Source organism: Salvelinus alpinus, chromosome 30 (genome assembly GCF_045679555.1).
Source record: "Salvelinus alpinus chromosome 30, SLU_Salpinus.1, whole genome shotgun sequence".
Classification (NCBI taxonomy): Eukaryota; Metazoa; Chordata; class Actinopteri; order Salmoniformes; family Salmonidae; genus Salvelinus; species Salvelinus alpinus.
In genome coordinates this window covers 14,208,700-14,226,827 of record NC_092115.1, presented here as the reverse complement: position 1 = coordinate 14,226,827, position 18,128 = coordinate 14,208,700, and the positions used below count along the sequence as shown (strand labels likewise).

Genomic DNA, 18,128 nt, shown 5'->3' with positions numbered 1-18,128 from the left:
CGTCAACAGATCTCCCACAAGGTCAAAAACGTGAACTGGAACCAGCGACCTATCAACCAGGCCACCAGCCCTCCAAGATCCCCCCCGCAGTTCCCCGAAAGATACCCCCCGTGAAAACCCCCCATAATAAAATTAAATAATTCCCCAACCCCAAGACCCCCGCGTGTATCAAGAATGGTCCACCACCTGAAGGACATCCAGCCAACTTGACACAACTGAGGGAAGCATTGGAGTCAACATGTGCCAGCATCCCTGCGGAACGCTTTTGAAACCTTCTGGAGTCTATGCCCCGATGAATTGAGGTTGTTCTGAGCGCAAAAAGGGAGGGGGGGGGGGGGGGTGAATAGGAAGGTGATCCTATTGTTTGGTACACTCAGTGTATGTTGGCTTTATGTAATAGTGTCAGCTGTCCAGCAGATGGGGTCCAATCAATGAGCTTATATTACCTTCCTCAGCTTCCTCTATGACCAGGCTCTGACAGAGTATGTGATCAAGGATAGATCCTGTTTTTTCAAATGGATTACTTTGTGAAATGATTTGATGAAAGAGTTAACGTGGAATATCTTGGAAGAGAGCAGTATCTTGGAGGGAGGAAAATCCCATTCAAGTAATAATATGTTTCCTTCACATAGATCATTCATGAAAATTTTAAATACAATAAAATACATGCTTACTTCTTAGAAGATGTATTAACATATCTCTGCTCTCTACTCTGTAATAGAGTTACAGTCCAGTATAATAACACATTTGTTGCGGTCACTAGACAAAGAAACCATATTTATGAGAAACAATAGCCTATATTGTTAACTATTGCCCACACAGCTAAATACTTGAACTTGAACAACAAAGACTTCATTCACTGAACAGCCATTGGACAGCCAGAGGATACATTTCTGTTGTAGTACTGTAGGTATAGAATTACAACTTTACTCTCTACTGGTTAGCTCAGTGAGAAACCAATGAGATCTGCACCCACCTCAAATTATCTGTGCTTTGTATAATGGGGGCTTCCCATTGGTACCTGCATGCCCCCTCCCTCCCAGCTCTTTTTCCCCCCTGTTCCCTCCCTCCCTCAACCTGGTCTTCTCCTCCTACCCCTCCCTTTCCTTTCCTGCTCCCTCCCTCACCCCCTCCCTCCTTCTCTGCGCTGCTTCACTGTTCTCTACCTGCTCCACTCCGATGATGCTGATGATGATGTCATCATTGACATCATCATCAGCACCATTTTTTTGGGACCTACCGTATAGGACGTTCTATCTCTCTCTCTCTCTCTGAGCTCGCCTCCTGCATTAATCTAGTCTAGCCCCCTCCTCTCTCTCCTCCCTCCTTCCTGTTCACTCCGCTACCCTTGGCTGGCAGACCGACTGACGCACCACTGTGTACCAGGCCCTGTTGTTAGAACCCACCCAGCCATAGCCCTGACTGTGGTGGTCTAGCTCTCTCCGTTTCTCTCTATTGCTCGGTGCGGATACTCCCTGCATGGATACACTGAGGGAGGCTGTTAGCTGATATTAACGGAAGGAAAAATATCAAGGAGGAACCCACTGCGGTTGTTGAATTCGAGGTGGTTTGGTAAGACAATTTGAGGTTTTGTTCTTTTCTGTTGAGATGTTGTTTTTGATCACGGTCTTGGGTTGACGCAGTGGGGAACCAAGAGGGTTGTTGTTCCTCATGGTTGTCTGTTTGGATTGGCCATTTTGAGGCTCTTCCTTATCTTGGGGCAGTAAACAAGGATCTTAAAAGGGCACTGCGACATGTTTATGCATGAAGTCTGGATTATTTGGATAATGTAAACTAAATGTGTTGTTATTTTGAGGAAAATTGGCATCCATATGATTAGACATTGTGAAACAATTGTTTTTAAATGTACAGAATCATCTTGTCAATAGCCTCTTTAATTGGATCAGATCCACAGTCTAAAATAAACAACTAAATCTGATAATCATGAATTTGTTAATGTGTTGCAGGGATTAATTTATGTCTGGACGAATTCAATGACATTGATTTCTACAGTGGGCGAATAGCCTAGCAGTAAATTGAGTGATGGCCTATATTAAATTGCTTCCACAGTGCGTTTGCTTTGAGGTGCGGCAGAGCTAGATGGTAGAGATAACAATATTTACATTATGAATGTTGGGTCTTTTCGAGTGTAAACAAAAAAACACGAACTAGGTTGCTGCATACTAACATTTGTCACTTTAATATCCATATCAATTATGTAATTTATGTATTTATGACATTATTTTTGCGGGCTGTAGGTTTTATGATGCTCTGACAGTGTGCACATAAAATGATATGACTGAGATTTTTAGCTGCTGCGTCGAGTGGATATTGCTGTCTGTAGAATCAACGAATTCATGAAACGTAACAAGCCAACCCATTTTGAAATGGGTGGTACATTTTTTGGTCAATATAGGACAACAGACCCAGGCCCAAGTTAGGTTACATATTATTACCCATAGGCTATGACTCTTCAGGCAGGTGTAGTAAAGTCGGCATTGTCAGCTGCAGCGTTGTAGACGCGCCCATTGTAAGTAGGTCCGTCGAGGATGGAGAAAAATAAGGAAAGATGTCCGCTACGATGAAAGCAGCCATTTTAATTTTAGATAGCCTAGATTAGAATGTTTACCCCAACAAGTACTAGTTTATAGTCGACTAAAATGACGCAATTTATTGAGAATATTTTAATTTTAGGTTTTGAATTATCCGACTAAAGAAAAAAAAGTAAGGAGGGCCTACATTGTGAAGATGGCATGATGTATCGTAGGTGAATCAACTATACCGATACATTGATTCATGAAGTGCAGGTGATGATGTGGGTCATCCGAATTCATTGAGGAGGTGGCGAATGACGCAGCATGTAGGGCTGCCTAGTCTACGTTTGTGGTTGTCAAAAATAGATTTAGGAGAACTTCATTCTGTGTCCAACAAGTAGGCAATGACAACATGTCATGTGATTCTTCCAGAATAAGAAACACTGTATGTCATCTAGCAGTCAATTCATAAGGGAAATATATGTGCCTAGACTTTACAACCATACAGTGCTACTAAAAACAAGGTAACTGGCTGGCATTTAGTCAGGATCATTATAAGAGGAGTATAAGACCTTATAAGGGGCCAGGTCCTCATGAAGTCTTTCAATGCACTATAACTGCATCATAATGCAACCATGCAGGTTATGTAAAGTTGTTACCCGTTTTTTCTGTTAGATGATGGCATTACAAAGTAGTTAAAATCAGATCTTCATTCAGAGCTTCATCTCACCATGACTTCCCTCTCCACAGGTGTCAGGTATCTACCTGGCGACAAGCCCCTCCCCTCCTGACTGAACTCCTCTATAAACACGTCGCCCCCCACTGACAGGAAGCATGGCGGGGGCTTCAGTGAAAGTGGCGGTCCGGGTCCGTCCCTTCAACTCTCGAGAGATCGGGAAGGAGAGCAAGTGCATCATCCAGATGACAGGGAACACCACAAGTGAGCATTGGATATTTGGTGTTATAAGACATTTCTAGTATTGTAAGAAAATGCAAAAGGCACTTGCACGTCTGAGCTATCTTTGTTGCAGTTCCATGGTAATAATTGAATAACATGATAAAAAATAAGATTTGTTTTTGCAAATGTATTAAAAATAAAAAAACTGATATCACATTTACATAAGTATTCAGACCCATTACTCAGTACTTTGTTGAAGCACCTTTGGCAGCGATGACAGTCTTCTTTGGTATGACGCTACAAGCTTGGCACACCTGTATTTGGGGAGTTTCTCCTATTCTTCTCTGCAGATCCTCTCAAGCTCTGTCAGGTTGGAGGGGGAGTGTCGCTGCACAGCTATTTTCAGGTCTCTCTAGAGATGTTCGATCGGGTTCAGGTCTGCGCTCTAGTTGGGCCACTCAAGGACATTCAGGGACTTGTCCCGAAGCCACTCCTGCGTTGTCTTGGCTGTGTGCTTAGGGTTGTTGTTCTGTTGGAAGGTGAACCTTCACCCCAATCTGAGGTCCTGAGCGCTCTGGAGCAGGTTTTCATCAAGGATCTCTCTGCACTTTGCTCCGTTCAACTTTCCCTCAATCCTGACTAGTCTCCCAGTCCCTGCCGCTGAAAAACATCCCACAACATGATGCTGCCACCACCATGCTTCACCATAGGGATGGTATTGGCCAGGTGATGAGCAGTGCCTGGTTTCCTCCCGACGTGAATCTTGACATTCAGGCTTGGTTTCATCAGACCAGAGAATCTTGTTTCTCATGGTGTGAGAGTCCTTTAGGTGCCTTTTGGCAAACTCCAAGCGGGCTGTCATGGGCCTTTTACTGAGGAGTGGCTTCCGTCTGGCCACTCTACCATAAATGCCTGATTGGTGGAGTGCTGCAGAGATGGTTGTCCTTCTGGAAGGTTCTCCCATCTCTACAGAGGAACTCTGGAGCTCTGTCAGAGTGACCATCGGGTTCTTGGTCGCCTCCCTGACCAAGGCCCTTCTCCCCCGATTGCTCAATTTGGCTGGGCGGCCAGCTCTAGGAAGAGTCTTGGTGGTTCCAATCTTCTTCATTTAAGAATGATGGAGGTCACTGTGTTCTTGCTGCAGAAATGTATTGGTACCCTTCCCCAGATCTGTGCCTTGTCACAATCCTGTCTTGGAGCTCTACGGACAATTCCTTCGACCTCATGGCTTGGTTTTTGCTCTGACATGCACTGTCACCTGTAGAACCTTATATAGACAGGTGTGTGCCTTTCCAAATCATGTCCAATCAATTGAATGTACCACAGGTGTAGAAACATCTCAAGGATGATAATTGGAAACAGGATGCACCTGAGCTCAATTTCGAGTCTCATAGCAAAGGGTCTGAATACTTATGTAAATCAGTTTTTTTAATTTTTATGTTTAAAACATTTGCAAACATTTCTAAAAAACTGTTTTCGAGGGCCTCCTGAGTAGTACAGCGGTCTAAGGCCCCTCATCGCAGTGCTAGAGGCATTACTACAGACTGGGTTCATTCCTGGGCTGTGCTAGAAACGACCATGGCTGGGAGTCCCGTAGGACTGCGACAATTGGTCCAGCATCGTCCGGGTTAGGGAGGGTTTGGCCGGGGGTCTTTACTTGGCTCATCGCGCTCTAGTGACTCCTTGTGGCGTGCCGGGTGCCTGCAGGCTGACCCCGGTCGCCAGTTGAACTGTGTTTCCTCCGACACATTGGTGCAGCTGGCTTCCTGGTTAAACTGGCAGGTGTTAAGGAGTGGGGTTAGGCGGGTCATGTTTCGGGAGGACGCATGACTCCACCTTCGCCTCTCCCGAGCTTGTTGGGGAGTTGCAGCGATGAGACAAGATTGAAAACTGGGGAGAAAAGGGGTGTAAAATACACCCCCCCAGAAAAATAAATAATATATATATGTAAAAAAAAAAAAAAAAAGGTTTTTGCTTTGTCATTGTGGGGTATTGTGTGTAGATTGATGAGACATTTGTTTTATTTAATCAATTTTAGAATCTGGCTGTATTGTAACAAAATGTGGAAAAGGTCAAGGGGTCTGAATACTTTCTGAATGCACTGTATACAGATGTATGTGAACACCCCTTCAAATTAGTGGATTCGGCTATTTCAGCCCCACCCATTGCTGACAGGTGTATAAAATCGAGCACATAGCCATGCAATCTCCATAGACAAACATTGGCAGTAGAATGGCCTTACTGAATTGCTCAGTGACATTCAACATGGCACCGTCATAGGATGCCACCTTTCCAACAAGTCAGTTTGTCAAATTTCTGCCCAGCTAGAACTGCCCCGGTGAACTGTAAGTGGTGTTATTGTGAAGTGGAAACTTCTAGAAGCAACAACAGCTCAGCTGCACACAAGTCTAAGATCACCATGCGCAATGCCAAGCGTCAGCTGGAGTTGTGTAAAGCTCGCCGCTATTGGACTCTGGAGCAGTGGAAACGGGTTGTCTGGAGTGATGAATCACGCTTCACCGTTTGGCGGATGTCAGGAGAACGCTACCTGCCCCAATGCATAGTGTCAACTGTAAAGTTTGGTGGAGGAGAAATAATGGTCTGGGGCAGTGTTTCATGGTTCGGGCTAGGCCCCTTAGTTCCAGTGAAGGGAAATCTTAACGCTACAGCATACAATGACATTCTGGATGATTCTGTGAATCCAACCGTTTGGGGAAAGCCCTTTCCTGTTTCTGCATGACAATGCCCCTGTGCACAAAGCGAGGTCCATACAGAAATGGTTTTTCGAGATCGGTGTGGACGAACATGACTGGCCTGCACAGAGCCCTGACCTCAACCCCATTGAACACCTTAGGGATGAATTCGAATGCCGACTGACTGCGAGCCAGGCCTAATCGTCGAACATCAGTGCCTGACCTCACTAATGCTTTTGTGGTTGAATGGAAGTAAATATAATATATATATAAATATATAAGTAAATAAATACAGTTTGATGAAATATTTACATATATGGTCTGATTTAGATTGGGCCTTCAGGAGACAATCTCATATTGTTGCGGTCTGATGAAAAATCTTGTAACTCCTTTTTTTGCCATTACATTTGAAATGTTTTCAATTTGTTGAGAGCAGTAACTCCCCCCAATGTACTCTGAACATTTCATGACTCTCGGACCAAGGACCAAGATGGTATCCTTGTGGTTAGAGCGTTGGGCTAGTAACCGAAAGGTTGCTAAATCAAATCCCCAAGCTGACAAGTTAAAAATCTGTCGTTCTGTCCCTGATCAAGGCAGTTAACCCACTGTTCTTAAGCCGTCATTGTAAATAAGAATTTGTTCTTAACTAACTTGCCTAGATAAATAAATAATAATAATTCTGAAGTTACTGTACATATTTTTATGTTCATTCATGGGAAAATGTGGTCAAGAAAAGTTTCTGTTTTGGAGAGAAGAGATTTTCATCAGACATTGACAATATGACATTCTATATGGTTTTAAAAGACATGTATTTATAAAATTGGATCTAACACTATTTCAAGCTTATTTCCAGAAATTCATCACTTCACAACATAGGCCCTTGTCGGCTCAATCATTTCTACTGTGGAGAATTATTGTAGAGAATCAATTAAACGGTGCGCATCTGCCATTTTCTGCTTTGTGCTTGGAACACACGCTTGAAAGCAATGCGACGGTGGGCAGTGGGGCATGTAACACATCTCCATAGGAAGTGAAACAAAGGGTCCAGTCAGAACTGAGTGTGTCTGTGTGTGTGGACCTCTAGACCGTCTTATCCCTCGAGCCAGAGGGTCCAAAAGGCCTCGTTGTTTCTGTCTGAGCTGAGACACTGGGTCAGCTGATGTGTGTGTGGGTGTGTCTTATTCCGCTGCTTTGTGCCTGTCGGCAGGTCTGTTTATGACCTCATTCCCACAATCTTTGGCATGGTACAGATTAGGTTAGATCTCTGGAAATCTCTGAAATTGCTTTGGTGAAGGTAATACATTGTACTGTTTACCATGTAAACATCAGCTAGCATCATCCTCTTCCTGGTTGCTTCCACTCTACGGTTATATCAAGGAACTTTAGACTATTAGGATGGGAATGCTTGCAGAAATCTCATCTCTCTTGTATCACTGAGGGATTGTAACCACATTTACATCCACAGTTTTTATGTGATTAAAGTAATTTGTTATGAACAAAAAAAATCACGACATCTGTGATGGAAACAGAAAGTTTCAGTGCAATTATATAAATGCTGACAGATAATTTGTTGATTCGACATGGGGGGGATCTTTTTGTGTAATAAAATTAATTTAGTTGAAAATGGCAGTCGACACGCCTTTATTAGCAAATATTGATATAATAACCATCATATAGGAAGTAAACTTGGAGTTACGCGATGATATGGTGTGTGGTCCTCCCACTACGACTCGGGAAACCATGCAGTTTATTAGGTTACAGATTAAATAATTTATGATGAACTTCACAGGGTGGTGAAAGTGCACAGTGATCTTGATGCTCCTTTCCAATAAATATTGAGTGTCTGATTTTGGGGACTTGATGATCGATGCTTGACTGCCTTTGACAAATAAAAATATTCTCACTCTTATCCATAATAATCTCATCATGTAGACTAGCCTTCCCGCACAGCCTACCTGCGAGCTGTTGACTAGAGAGCACGTGCAAAGACCAGAGTAGGCACATTTGCTATTTAAATTCAACAGTTTTTGTGACAAAACTATCGGTTTTGAATTGAGATGGAAACACATTGACCTTTAGATTTTTATTCTGTACATGAAAAAGTACATTTTGTGTGCGCATTGTGTGCGTTTTTTATGCGGATTTTAGAATATTTGGATGGAAACATAGCTACTGACGCATTCTTCTGTTCAACTGAAACATTGTCTTACGACTTTCAACGACTTCCTTGCTGTGACTGCCTACATCCTTTCTGTGACTGCCTACATCCTTTCTGTGACTGCCTACTTCCTTCCTGTGACTGCCTACATCCTTTCTGTGACTGCCTACATCCTTTCTGTGACTGTCTACATCCTTTCTGTGACTACCTACTTCCTTCCTGTGACTGCCTACATCCTTTCTGTGACTGTCTACATCCTTTCTGTGACTGCCTACTTCCTTCCTGTGACTGCCTACATCCTTCCTGTGACTGCCTACATCCTTTCTGTGACTGTCTACATCCTTTCTGTGACTGCCTACATCCTTTGTGTGACTGCCTACATCCTTTGTGTGACTGCCTACATCCTTTGTGTGACTGCCTACATCCTTCATGTGACTGCCTACATATCTCTATCAATACCTAATGCTGATACAGCAGCACCATCAGTGGTGTCTGACCAATCATGATGCCACTTATGTCATAGACTGGGGAATGTATTCTAGCTGCGTTCATGTGCTAGTCAGAACTAGGAAACTCTGACATTTTCAACTTGCTAGCACGTGCAATCGGCTAGAGTACATTCCCCAGTCTATGACATAAGTGACATCATGGTTGGTCAGACACCACTGATGATGTGGCTGTATCAGTCAGGCTCAGATGAACCTAATCGCTGCATTACCTCAATGGGCCACAGACACCAGCTGCTGCCAGGTGCTTTCTCAGCTTCTGTGCCTTGGCCATTAAAGCTTTTATAGAGACGGACTTGCTCAGTTTTCCACAAACGCCTGGCCTAGTTTCAGATTCCACCAGCTCCACAATTCTTCCTGAAATGATGACAATGCATTTTCCACAAATTGTATCTGCTGTATGTAGTCAGCCAAATAAATTATATATCTGGTCTGCCATATACAGTGTATCACAATAGTTTACTTGGTGTAGATTTCTGGGTTTGGTTTGGATACTTCTAACCTTTGTTTCCTTCCTGTCTGTCCTTTCAGCGATCCTAAACCCCAAACAGCCGAAGGAGAACAAGAGCTTCAACTTCGACTACTCCTACTGGTCACATACCACGGTGAGTTTTGCCACACAAGTCCCACACTAGAGACTTGAATGTCGTGAATTTAAAGATCATGCAAGTCATGAGGTCAGTATTTACTCTGTAATTGCTTAATAAAGGTGTATTAACCCTCAATCCCTTTCTCTGTTTCACTCTCCTCTCACACTCTCTCTCTTCTTGTGCTCTCGCTCCCTCTCTCTCTCTCTGTTTCTCTCTCCTCTCTTGCGTTCTCTCTCTCTCGCTCTCTCTGCAGCCGGACGACATCAACTATCATTCACAGAAGCAGGTGTACAAAGACATTGGAGAGGAGATGTTGCTGCATGCCTTTGAGGGCTACAACGTGTGTATCTTTGCATATGGCCAGACTGGATCTGGGAAGAGCTACACCATGATGGGCAAGCAGGACCAGAAGGACCAGCAAGGCATTATCCCCCTGGTAGGATGGATGGATGGATGACAAAATGTAGTAAAGACATCATAATCTATAGTTACTTCATCACGTACATGTCAGATACTGAAACTATGAAAACATATTTAGGTTTATACCAAAAAATGCCTCTTATTTATAATACATACTGATTGCTGTGTTCAATGACCCAAGCCCAGCTCAGTTAATCCCTACCATCGTGTCGCTAAGTTGTCATAATGCTTCAGCAAATGTACATTATCCCTTGTGCGTTGGAAGACACAATGTAAGTAACCTAATTTATGTCGCTCTTAACTGCCCTGAATGTCTCTGCTGATCCTACAGATATTGTATGCAGTAATCATGTGCCTATGAACCAGAGTTATACTGTTAGCACTGAGGTGGTGTGCACTAGTAGGAAGTCCACTGTGTGCAGCTCACCCTGCACTAACATAAATAACATGAGCATGTCTACTTCTGCCAAGCTTCCCAGTAAAGCAATGGAAACAATCAAGTATCCCAGAAAAGTGAAAAAGAAATTGCCCACGTGAACATATGTAGCTTAAGAAACAAGGTTCATGAAATCATTTTTTTACTAGTAACAGATGACATTCATATTCTGACAATCTCTAAAACTCACTTAGATAATACCTTTGATGATACAGTGGTAGCAACACATGGTTATAACATCTACAGAAAATACAGAAATGCCAATGGTGGAGGTGTAGCGGTTTATATTCATGATCTACAGGTTAATCTGTCTCACCTGAAGCCCATTCTTGTGGGAAGTTGCTATAAACCACCAAGTGCTAATAGTCCATATCTGGATAACGTGTGAAATGCTTGATAATGTATGTGATATCAATAGAGAGGTATACTTTCTGGGTGATTTAAATATTGACTGGCTTTCATCAGGCTGCCCACTCAAGAGAAAACTTCAAACTGTACCTAGTAACTGCAACCTCGTTCAGGTTATCAATCAACCTACCAGGGTAGTTACAAACAGTAACTAGGAATGAAATCATCAACATGTATTGATCACATCTTTACTAATGCTGCAGAAATTTGCTTTAAAGCAGTATCCATATCCATCGGATGTAGTGATCACAATACAGTAATGTTGCCGGACGGGATGGCTGCCGTTTTACTGGCTCCTAACCAATTGTGCTATTCTGTTTGCTTTTTCGCATTGTTTGTAACTTATTTTGAGCATAAAGTTGCTGCTATGGTCTCTTATGACTGAAAAGAGCTTCTGGACATCAGAACAGCGATTACTCACCTCGAACTGGACAAAGATTTTTTCTTTAATGAGTCCGACGTAAAGGAAATACTGCTCTCCGGAGACCCGGCCCAAATCCCTGTCATTTGCGTGAAGAAAAAGCGGAGATACAGAGGGAGAAGGTTGGGATGCCTTGTTAGGATTCGTAGGCGAGTGAGTAAATCACCACTACCGTTGGTTCTATTGGCCAATGTGCAATCACTGGAAAACAAACTGGATGAATGGTCGAGACTATCCTACCAATGGGACATAAAAAAATGTAATATCTTATGTTTCACCGAGTCGTGGCTGAACGACGACACGGATGATATAGAGTTGGCTGGGTTTTCCGTGCATCGGCAGGACAGAGCAGCTACGTGTGGTAAGACGAGGGGCAGGGGTGTGTGTCTATTTGTCAATAACAGCTGATGCGCAATGTTTAATATTAAAGAAGTCTCAAAGTATTGCTAACTTGAGGTAGAGTATCTCATGATGCGCTGTAGATCACACTACCAAGAGAGTTCTCATCTATATTATTCGTAGCCATCTATTTACCACCACAAACCGATGCTGGCACTAAGACCGCACTTAACGAGCTGTATAAGGCTGCAACATCGAGAGCATCCTTACCGGTTGCATCACCGCCTGGTATGGCAGCTGCTCGGCATCTGACCGTAAGGCGCTACAGACGGAAGTGCGTATGGCCCAATACATCACTGGGACCAAGCTTCCTGCCATCCAGGACCTATATACTAGGCGGTGTCAGACGAGGGCCCAACATTTTGGGCCTTCCAACATAAGACTCCAGTCACCCAAGTCATAGACTGTTCTCTCTGCTACCGCATGGCAAGCGGTACCGGAGGGCCAAGTCTAGGACCATTAGGCTCCTCAACAGCTTCTACCCCCAAGCCATAAGACTCCTCAACAATTAATCAAATGGCTACCCAGACTATTTACATTGACCCTCCCCTTTGTTTTTACACTGCTGCTACTCACTGTTTATTATCTATGCATAGTCACTTTACCCCTACCTACATGTTCAAACTACCTCGACTAACCTGTACCCCCGCACATTGACTCGGTACCGGTACCCCCTGTATATAGCCTCGTTATTGTTATGTAATTTTATTGTGTTACTTTTTTATTTTTTACTTTAGTTTATTTAGTAAATATTTTCTTAACTATATTTCTTGAACTGCATTGTTGGTTAAGGGCTTGTAAGTAAGCATTTCACTGTAAGGTCTACACCTGTTGTATACGGAGCTTGTGACAAATACAATTTGATTTGGTTTTTAGTAACCATATCTAGGAAAACCAAAGTTCCAAAGGCTGGGCCTAGTATAGTGTATAAGAGGTCATACAATACGTTTTGTATTGATTCCTATGTTGTTGATTTAAAGAATATTTGCTGGTCTGTGGTATGTAATGAGGAGCAACCAGACGCTGCACTTGACACATTTCTGAAATTGCTTATTCCAGTTACTAATTAGCATGCACCCATTAAGAAAAGATAGTTGTCTATCAACAATGACAAGCCACTGAGGTCTGACTAAATGGAAAATTACTGAGGATAATAGTGGACAATATTTCCACTCCTATTTGCCATATCTTCAATCTAAGCCTACTAGAAGGTGTGTGCACTCAGGCCTGGAGGGAAGCAAAAGTAATTCCACTACCCAAGAATAGTAAAGGCCCCTTTACTGGCTCAAATAGCCGACCAATCAGCCTGTTACTACCCCTTAGTAAGACAACAGACTTTAAGCACGCTTATAGGGAAGGACATTCAACAAGCACAGCACTTGTTCAAATGGCTGATGATTGACATTATCGATCATAGTCTGCTGCTGGAAAAACCTATGTGTTATGGCTTTACACCCCCTGCTATAATGTGGATAAAGAGTTACCTGTCTAACAGAACACAGGGGGTGTTCTTTAATGGAAGCTTGTCCAATATAATCCAGGTAGAATCAGGAATTACCCAGGACAGTGTGTAGACCACTTACTTTTTTCAATCTTTACTAAGGACATGCCACTGACCTTGAGTAAAGCCAGTGTGTCTATGCATGCGGATGACTCAACACTATACATGTCAGCTACTACAGCAACTGAAATGACTGCAACACGTAACAAAGAACTGCAGTTAGTTTCAGAATGGGTGGCAAGGAATAAATTAGTCCTAAATATTTCAAAAACTAAAAGCATTGTATTTGGGACAAATTATTCACTAAACTCTAAACCTCAACTCAATCTTGTAATAAATCATGTGCAATTTGAGCAAGTTGAGGTGACTAAACTGCTTGGAGTAACCCTGGATTATAAACTGTCATGGTCAAAACATGTTGATACAACAATAGCTAAAATGGGGAGAAGTCTGTCCATAATTAAGCGCTGCTCTGCCGTTTTAACAACACTATCAACAAGGCAGGTCCTACAGGCCCTAGTTTTGGCGCACCTGGACTACTGTTCAATCATGTGGTCAGGTACCACAAAGAGGGACCTCGGAAAATGACAATTGGCTCAGAACAGGGCAGCGTGGCTGTCCCTTAAATGTACACGGAGCGCTAACATTAATAATATGCATGTCAATCTCTCATGGCTCAAAGTGGAGGAGAGATTGACTTCATCACTACTTGTGTTGACAAGCTGAATGCACCGAGGTGTCTGTTTAAACTACTAGCACACAGCTCAGACACCCGATCATACACCACAATACATGCCAACAGAAGTCTCTTCACAATCCCCAAGTCCAGAATAGACTATGGGAGGCGCACAGTACTACATAGAGCATGGAACTCTATTCCACATCAGATGTAAAAAACAGTTAAAAATACACCTTATGGAACAGCGGGGACTGTGAAGAGACACACACACAGGCACAGACACACACACAGGCACAGACACACACACAGGCACAGACACACATACACATGAGAAGACACTCACTCTACACATACACATGAATTTTGTAGATATGTGATAGTAGAGTAGTGGCCTGAGTGAACACACTTATCGGGTTGTGAAAGTGTAATGACATATAATGCCATGTAATATTTAAAATTGTATATAACTGCCTTAATGTTCCTGGACCCCAGGAAGAGGGCAACAGCTAATGGGGTTCCTTAATAAATACAAATACAAATAACAACAATAATAATAACAACAAATAACCCTCCATGCTTTCTTCTCTGCCAGCTTTGTGAGGACCTCTTCACCAAGATCAGTGACAGCAATACTGACAACAGCTTGTCCTACTCCGTAGAGGTGAGTGCTCCCGACCCTCTAGTGTTTTTAGAATAAGCTTGAATACAAGAGAGGGCTACTCCATAGTAGGTTTGGGGTTTTAAAGTGTTAACGTTTTGGCGTTATAATAAGGTTGGTAGCAACATGGAAAATCGTTGTGGAAATCTGTTTCAGCTCAAGCCGACTACAACATCCACAATGCATTGCTCTCTTTATGGGCTGGCTAGCTAGCTAGCAAATGTAACTACACACAATAATTGTCACGATCGTCGTAATGAGCGGACCAAGGCGCAGCGTGATTGAAGTTCCACATCTTTATTACGAAGTGAAACTTAAGCAAAACAATAAACGAACAACGAAAACGTGACTACGTGGTACTACATGCACAAACACAAAAACAATATCCCACAAAACATAGGTGGGGAAATGGCTACCTAAATATGATCCCCAATCAGAGGCAACGATAAACAGCTGCCTCTAATTGGGAACCATATTAGCACCAACATAGAAATAGACATACCAGAATACCCCCTAGTCACGCCCTGTCCTACTACACCATAGAGAAACAAGGGCTCTCTATGGTCAGGGCGTGACAATAATATCAGCATGTAACATAGCTAGTTAGCTGTAAAATCGCCTAAACAAACTGCACTATCAATTTAGGAGTCTACAATCTCACCATGTTCAACCTACAGATCGATGTGCCTCACAAAGTGGAGTCTGACATTCGCAACGGCAGATATACTTTTGAGGAGATGGGAAATGTTGCCCATGCTACGTGAATTGGTCGCACGGTCCATTCTGGGCGATTCTGGGACAAGGTGCGCTCTCCTTTAAAGATTGAATGGGAGTCTTTTGGGTGCTAGCTCAAAAACTCAACATTAGCATGAATTTCGTCAACAAGAAGTAAAACTTTACAAATCTTTTCTGAGATGTGAGATAATTAACTTGCTATCTGTAGTATCGTATAGCTTTGGAATTGTGACTTTACGTACTATCGAGGAAAATAGGCACGTTTCTCGACATATACATTGACTTTGAGAAGGGATTGCGTGATGATTAGCTTAGCAACCGCATGACAACGTGAACGCGATTGGTCGACAGTCTGCTGTGTGGGGCGTTATAGAATCCTTCATTCATTGGATTCCTGTCTCCTTTCTATAATATATCTAGCAACGGCACCATGCAATGCATCCTGGACTAAAGAGGCAGACAAATAGGAAAAATGTGCTAGACCCTCTGTTAAATTACCAATTTCTCGAGGTAGGAATATTGCAAACATAAGATCAATGGCTCATTCGAGAGACGACATCCTCCCGAGTTATGACATCGGCCAGTATTGAAATCTGATGTATGATATAGGTTTTCGCAATCTAAAAGTCATATTCCTATTAACTTCCAGTATAGTGAGAGAGACTTTACCATGGTGCTTCATCATACCGGCCAGATTTCTGCCTGTTTGAACGCTAATAAATCAGATACACATGAAAACATGAAATGACCCTGGGAATTGTTAGAACATCACTCAGAGATGCACAAATACGATATAACACTCAAAATGAGGGAAACTTTACTTTAACTCCAGGGTGATATGAATAGCTCTGTTAAATCTATATAGAATTCACCATAACTAATTGTATCCTAACGTGGTTGACAGTCATGAAATGGCAAATCCACATTAGGGTGCTTAAACCCAAGACAAGTGATATGTAAAAACAATGGGGAGGACACAGTATTGTCATAACATAAACATAAGATAAGAGTTCTGATAAGATTGTCTTTTGTACCCCAAGTGCTCAATAGACGTTTGATTGGCACTTAGTTAGTTTGATTGGCACTTCTATAGAGTATTGACGACCTCCACAGGTGAGCTACATGGAGATCTACTGTGAGCGTGTGCGTGACCTGCTGAACCCGAAGAACAAAGGGAACCTGCGTGTGAGAGAGCACCCCCTGATGGGGCCCTACGTGGAGGACCTGTCCAAACTGGCCGTCACCTCCTACAACGACATCCAGGACCTGATGGAGTCTGGCAACAAGGCCAGGTAAATGTGACTTTCAGTGGATGGATGATGGATGGATTGATGGATGGATGGATGATAGATGGATGGATGGGCGGGTGGGTGGGTTGGAGATGGGTGGATGGATGGGGTGGGTGGGTTGGAAGGGTGGATGGATGATGGATGGATTGATGGATGGATGGATGATAGATGGATGGATGGGCGGGTGGGTGGGTTGGAAGGGTGGATGGATGGTGGATGAAAGAGTGAGGGATGGATGGATGGATGATAGATGGATGGATGGGCGGGTGGGTGGGTTGGAAGGGTGGATGGATGATGGATGGATTGATGGGCAGGTGGGTGGGTTGGAAGGGTGGATGGATGGTGGATGAAAGAGTGAGGGATGGATGGATGTCATAAGGTTAAATTCTCTCTTCCTTCAGGACGGTGGCAGCCACTAACATGAACGAGACCAGCAGCCGCTCTCACGCTGTCTTCAACATCATCTTCACTCAGAAGAAACACGACATGGATTCAGAGAACACGTCTGAGAAGGTACAGTACAGGCTTATAACAACTTAATGACCAGGTTCAACCTCCTGTTCAAGCTTCTGCAATAGTTTGAGGCCAAAGAGTTAATAAGTCTGACCAATATGTATGGTTTACACTTTTATAGTTGAGATCTATTGCCATGTTATCTGGACATCCACAGTGATAACACTACTCAATGCTCATTACAGATAAGCCCTCAAAGAGCGTTTATTGGTGCTACCGCTGTGTATTTGGAATCTGGACATTTTTCCTTTACAATACAGAGTATGGAAGCAGATTCATGCCAAAATAAATGATGACACACGAGTGGTTTCTTGTTGCAGGTGAGCAAGATCAGCCTGGTGGATCTGGCTGGGAGTGAGAGAGCTGACTCTACAGGAGCCAAAGGAACCAGGCTGAAGGTGAGAGGGTCTTTTTTGGGTCTACTTTATGGGCTGAATTCGATCCCCCAGTGATGTCGATGTATGAATTCCTCAAAGTTTTTAGTTAACATTTCTAGTTGACACGTCTATGCATTTTACAAAGCATCTAGGCTCTGTGTCTCGAGATTGTGGAGATTGTAGTTTTTGCGTCCCAAGCAATGCTTCTCGATTGATTAACTACGCCCCATCTTTTCCTTTTCAGGAAGGAGCAAATATCAACAAATCTCTAACCACACTGGGAAAAGTCATCTCTGCTTTAGCTGAAGTGGTTAGAGTCCTTACTCTTCTGTACACAACTCGTTGTCTGTATGGTAATTTAAGCAATTTGGTAAGACTGTCTATTAATTCAATACTGTCAATTTCTTATTTTTCTAGGACACGGCACCAAATAAGGTACACCATTTCAATTACTTATTCAATTTCTGTCATGAGAAAATATTTGGGGAAATGGTATTAAGAGATGGATGATTAACAAGCGTTTCTTCTTATACCTGTATGCCTACATTTGTCAACATGTAAATGCACTTCTGTTGAAGCAGTATTCTAATTGGGAAGATTATCTGTTAACAGAACAAGAAGAAGAAGAAAGTGGAGAACCATATCCCATACAGAGACTCAGTGCTGACCTGGCTGCTGAGAGAGAACCTGGGTACGTACTTTCCACCTAGTAGCCCAGATCCTGCCGACTATGCCAATTGTAGCATCCTCATCACCCTTTAAATAATCTTTCCTCCTCTCGCCCTCATCCACAAGTCATCTGTTTTCCCCTTTCTGTCCATTAGGGGGTAACTCTCGCACTGCCATGGTGGCAGCCCTCAGCCCTGCTGATATCAACTATGACGAGACCCTGAGCACCCTCAGGTAAGAACCC

General features: G+C 43.0%; 1 protein-coding gene across 11 annotated transcripts in view; it reads left to right on the top strand.

Annotated features, from left to right (window-relative positions):
- Window positions 1-1,224: 1,224 nt before the first annotated feature.
- LOC139559913 (kinesin-like protein KIF1A) overlaps window positions 1,225-18,128 on the top strand; it is a 45,098-nt gene continuing 28,194 nt past the window's right edge. For all 11 annotated transcript variants that reach the window (XM_071376373.1, XM_071376372.1, XM_071376371.1 and 8 more), the window contains exons 1-12: window positions 1,225-1,572; window positions 3,285-3,474; window positions 9,321-9,394; window positions 9,633-9,815; window positions 14,236-14,304; window positions 16,150-16,328; window positions 16,727-16,838; window positions 17,159-17,236; window positions 17,460-17,525; window positions 17,633-17,650; window positions 17,828-17,906; window positions 18,040-18,118. In XM_071376373.1, the coding sequence (XP_071232474.1) occupies window positions 3,369-3,474; window positions 9,321-9,394; window positions 9,633-9,815; window positions 14,236-14,304; window positions 16,150-16,328; window positions 16,727-16,838; window positions 17,159-17,236; window positions 17,460-17,525; window positions 17,633-17,650; window positions 17,828-17,906; window positions 18,040-18,118 (1,043 nt within the window). In that variant the 5' untranslated portion in view covers window positions 1,225-1,572; window positions 3,285-3,368. The remainder of the gene's footprint in view (window positions 1,573-3,284; window positions 3,475-9,320; window positions 9,395-9,632; window positions 9,816-14,235; window positions 14,305-16,149; window positions 16,329-16,726; window positions 16,839-17,158; window positions 17,237-17,459; window positions 17,526-17,632; window positions 17,651-17,827; window positions 17,907-18,039; window positions 18,119-18,128) is intronic.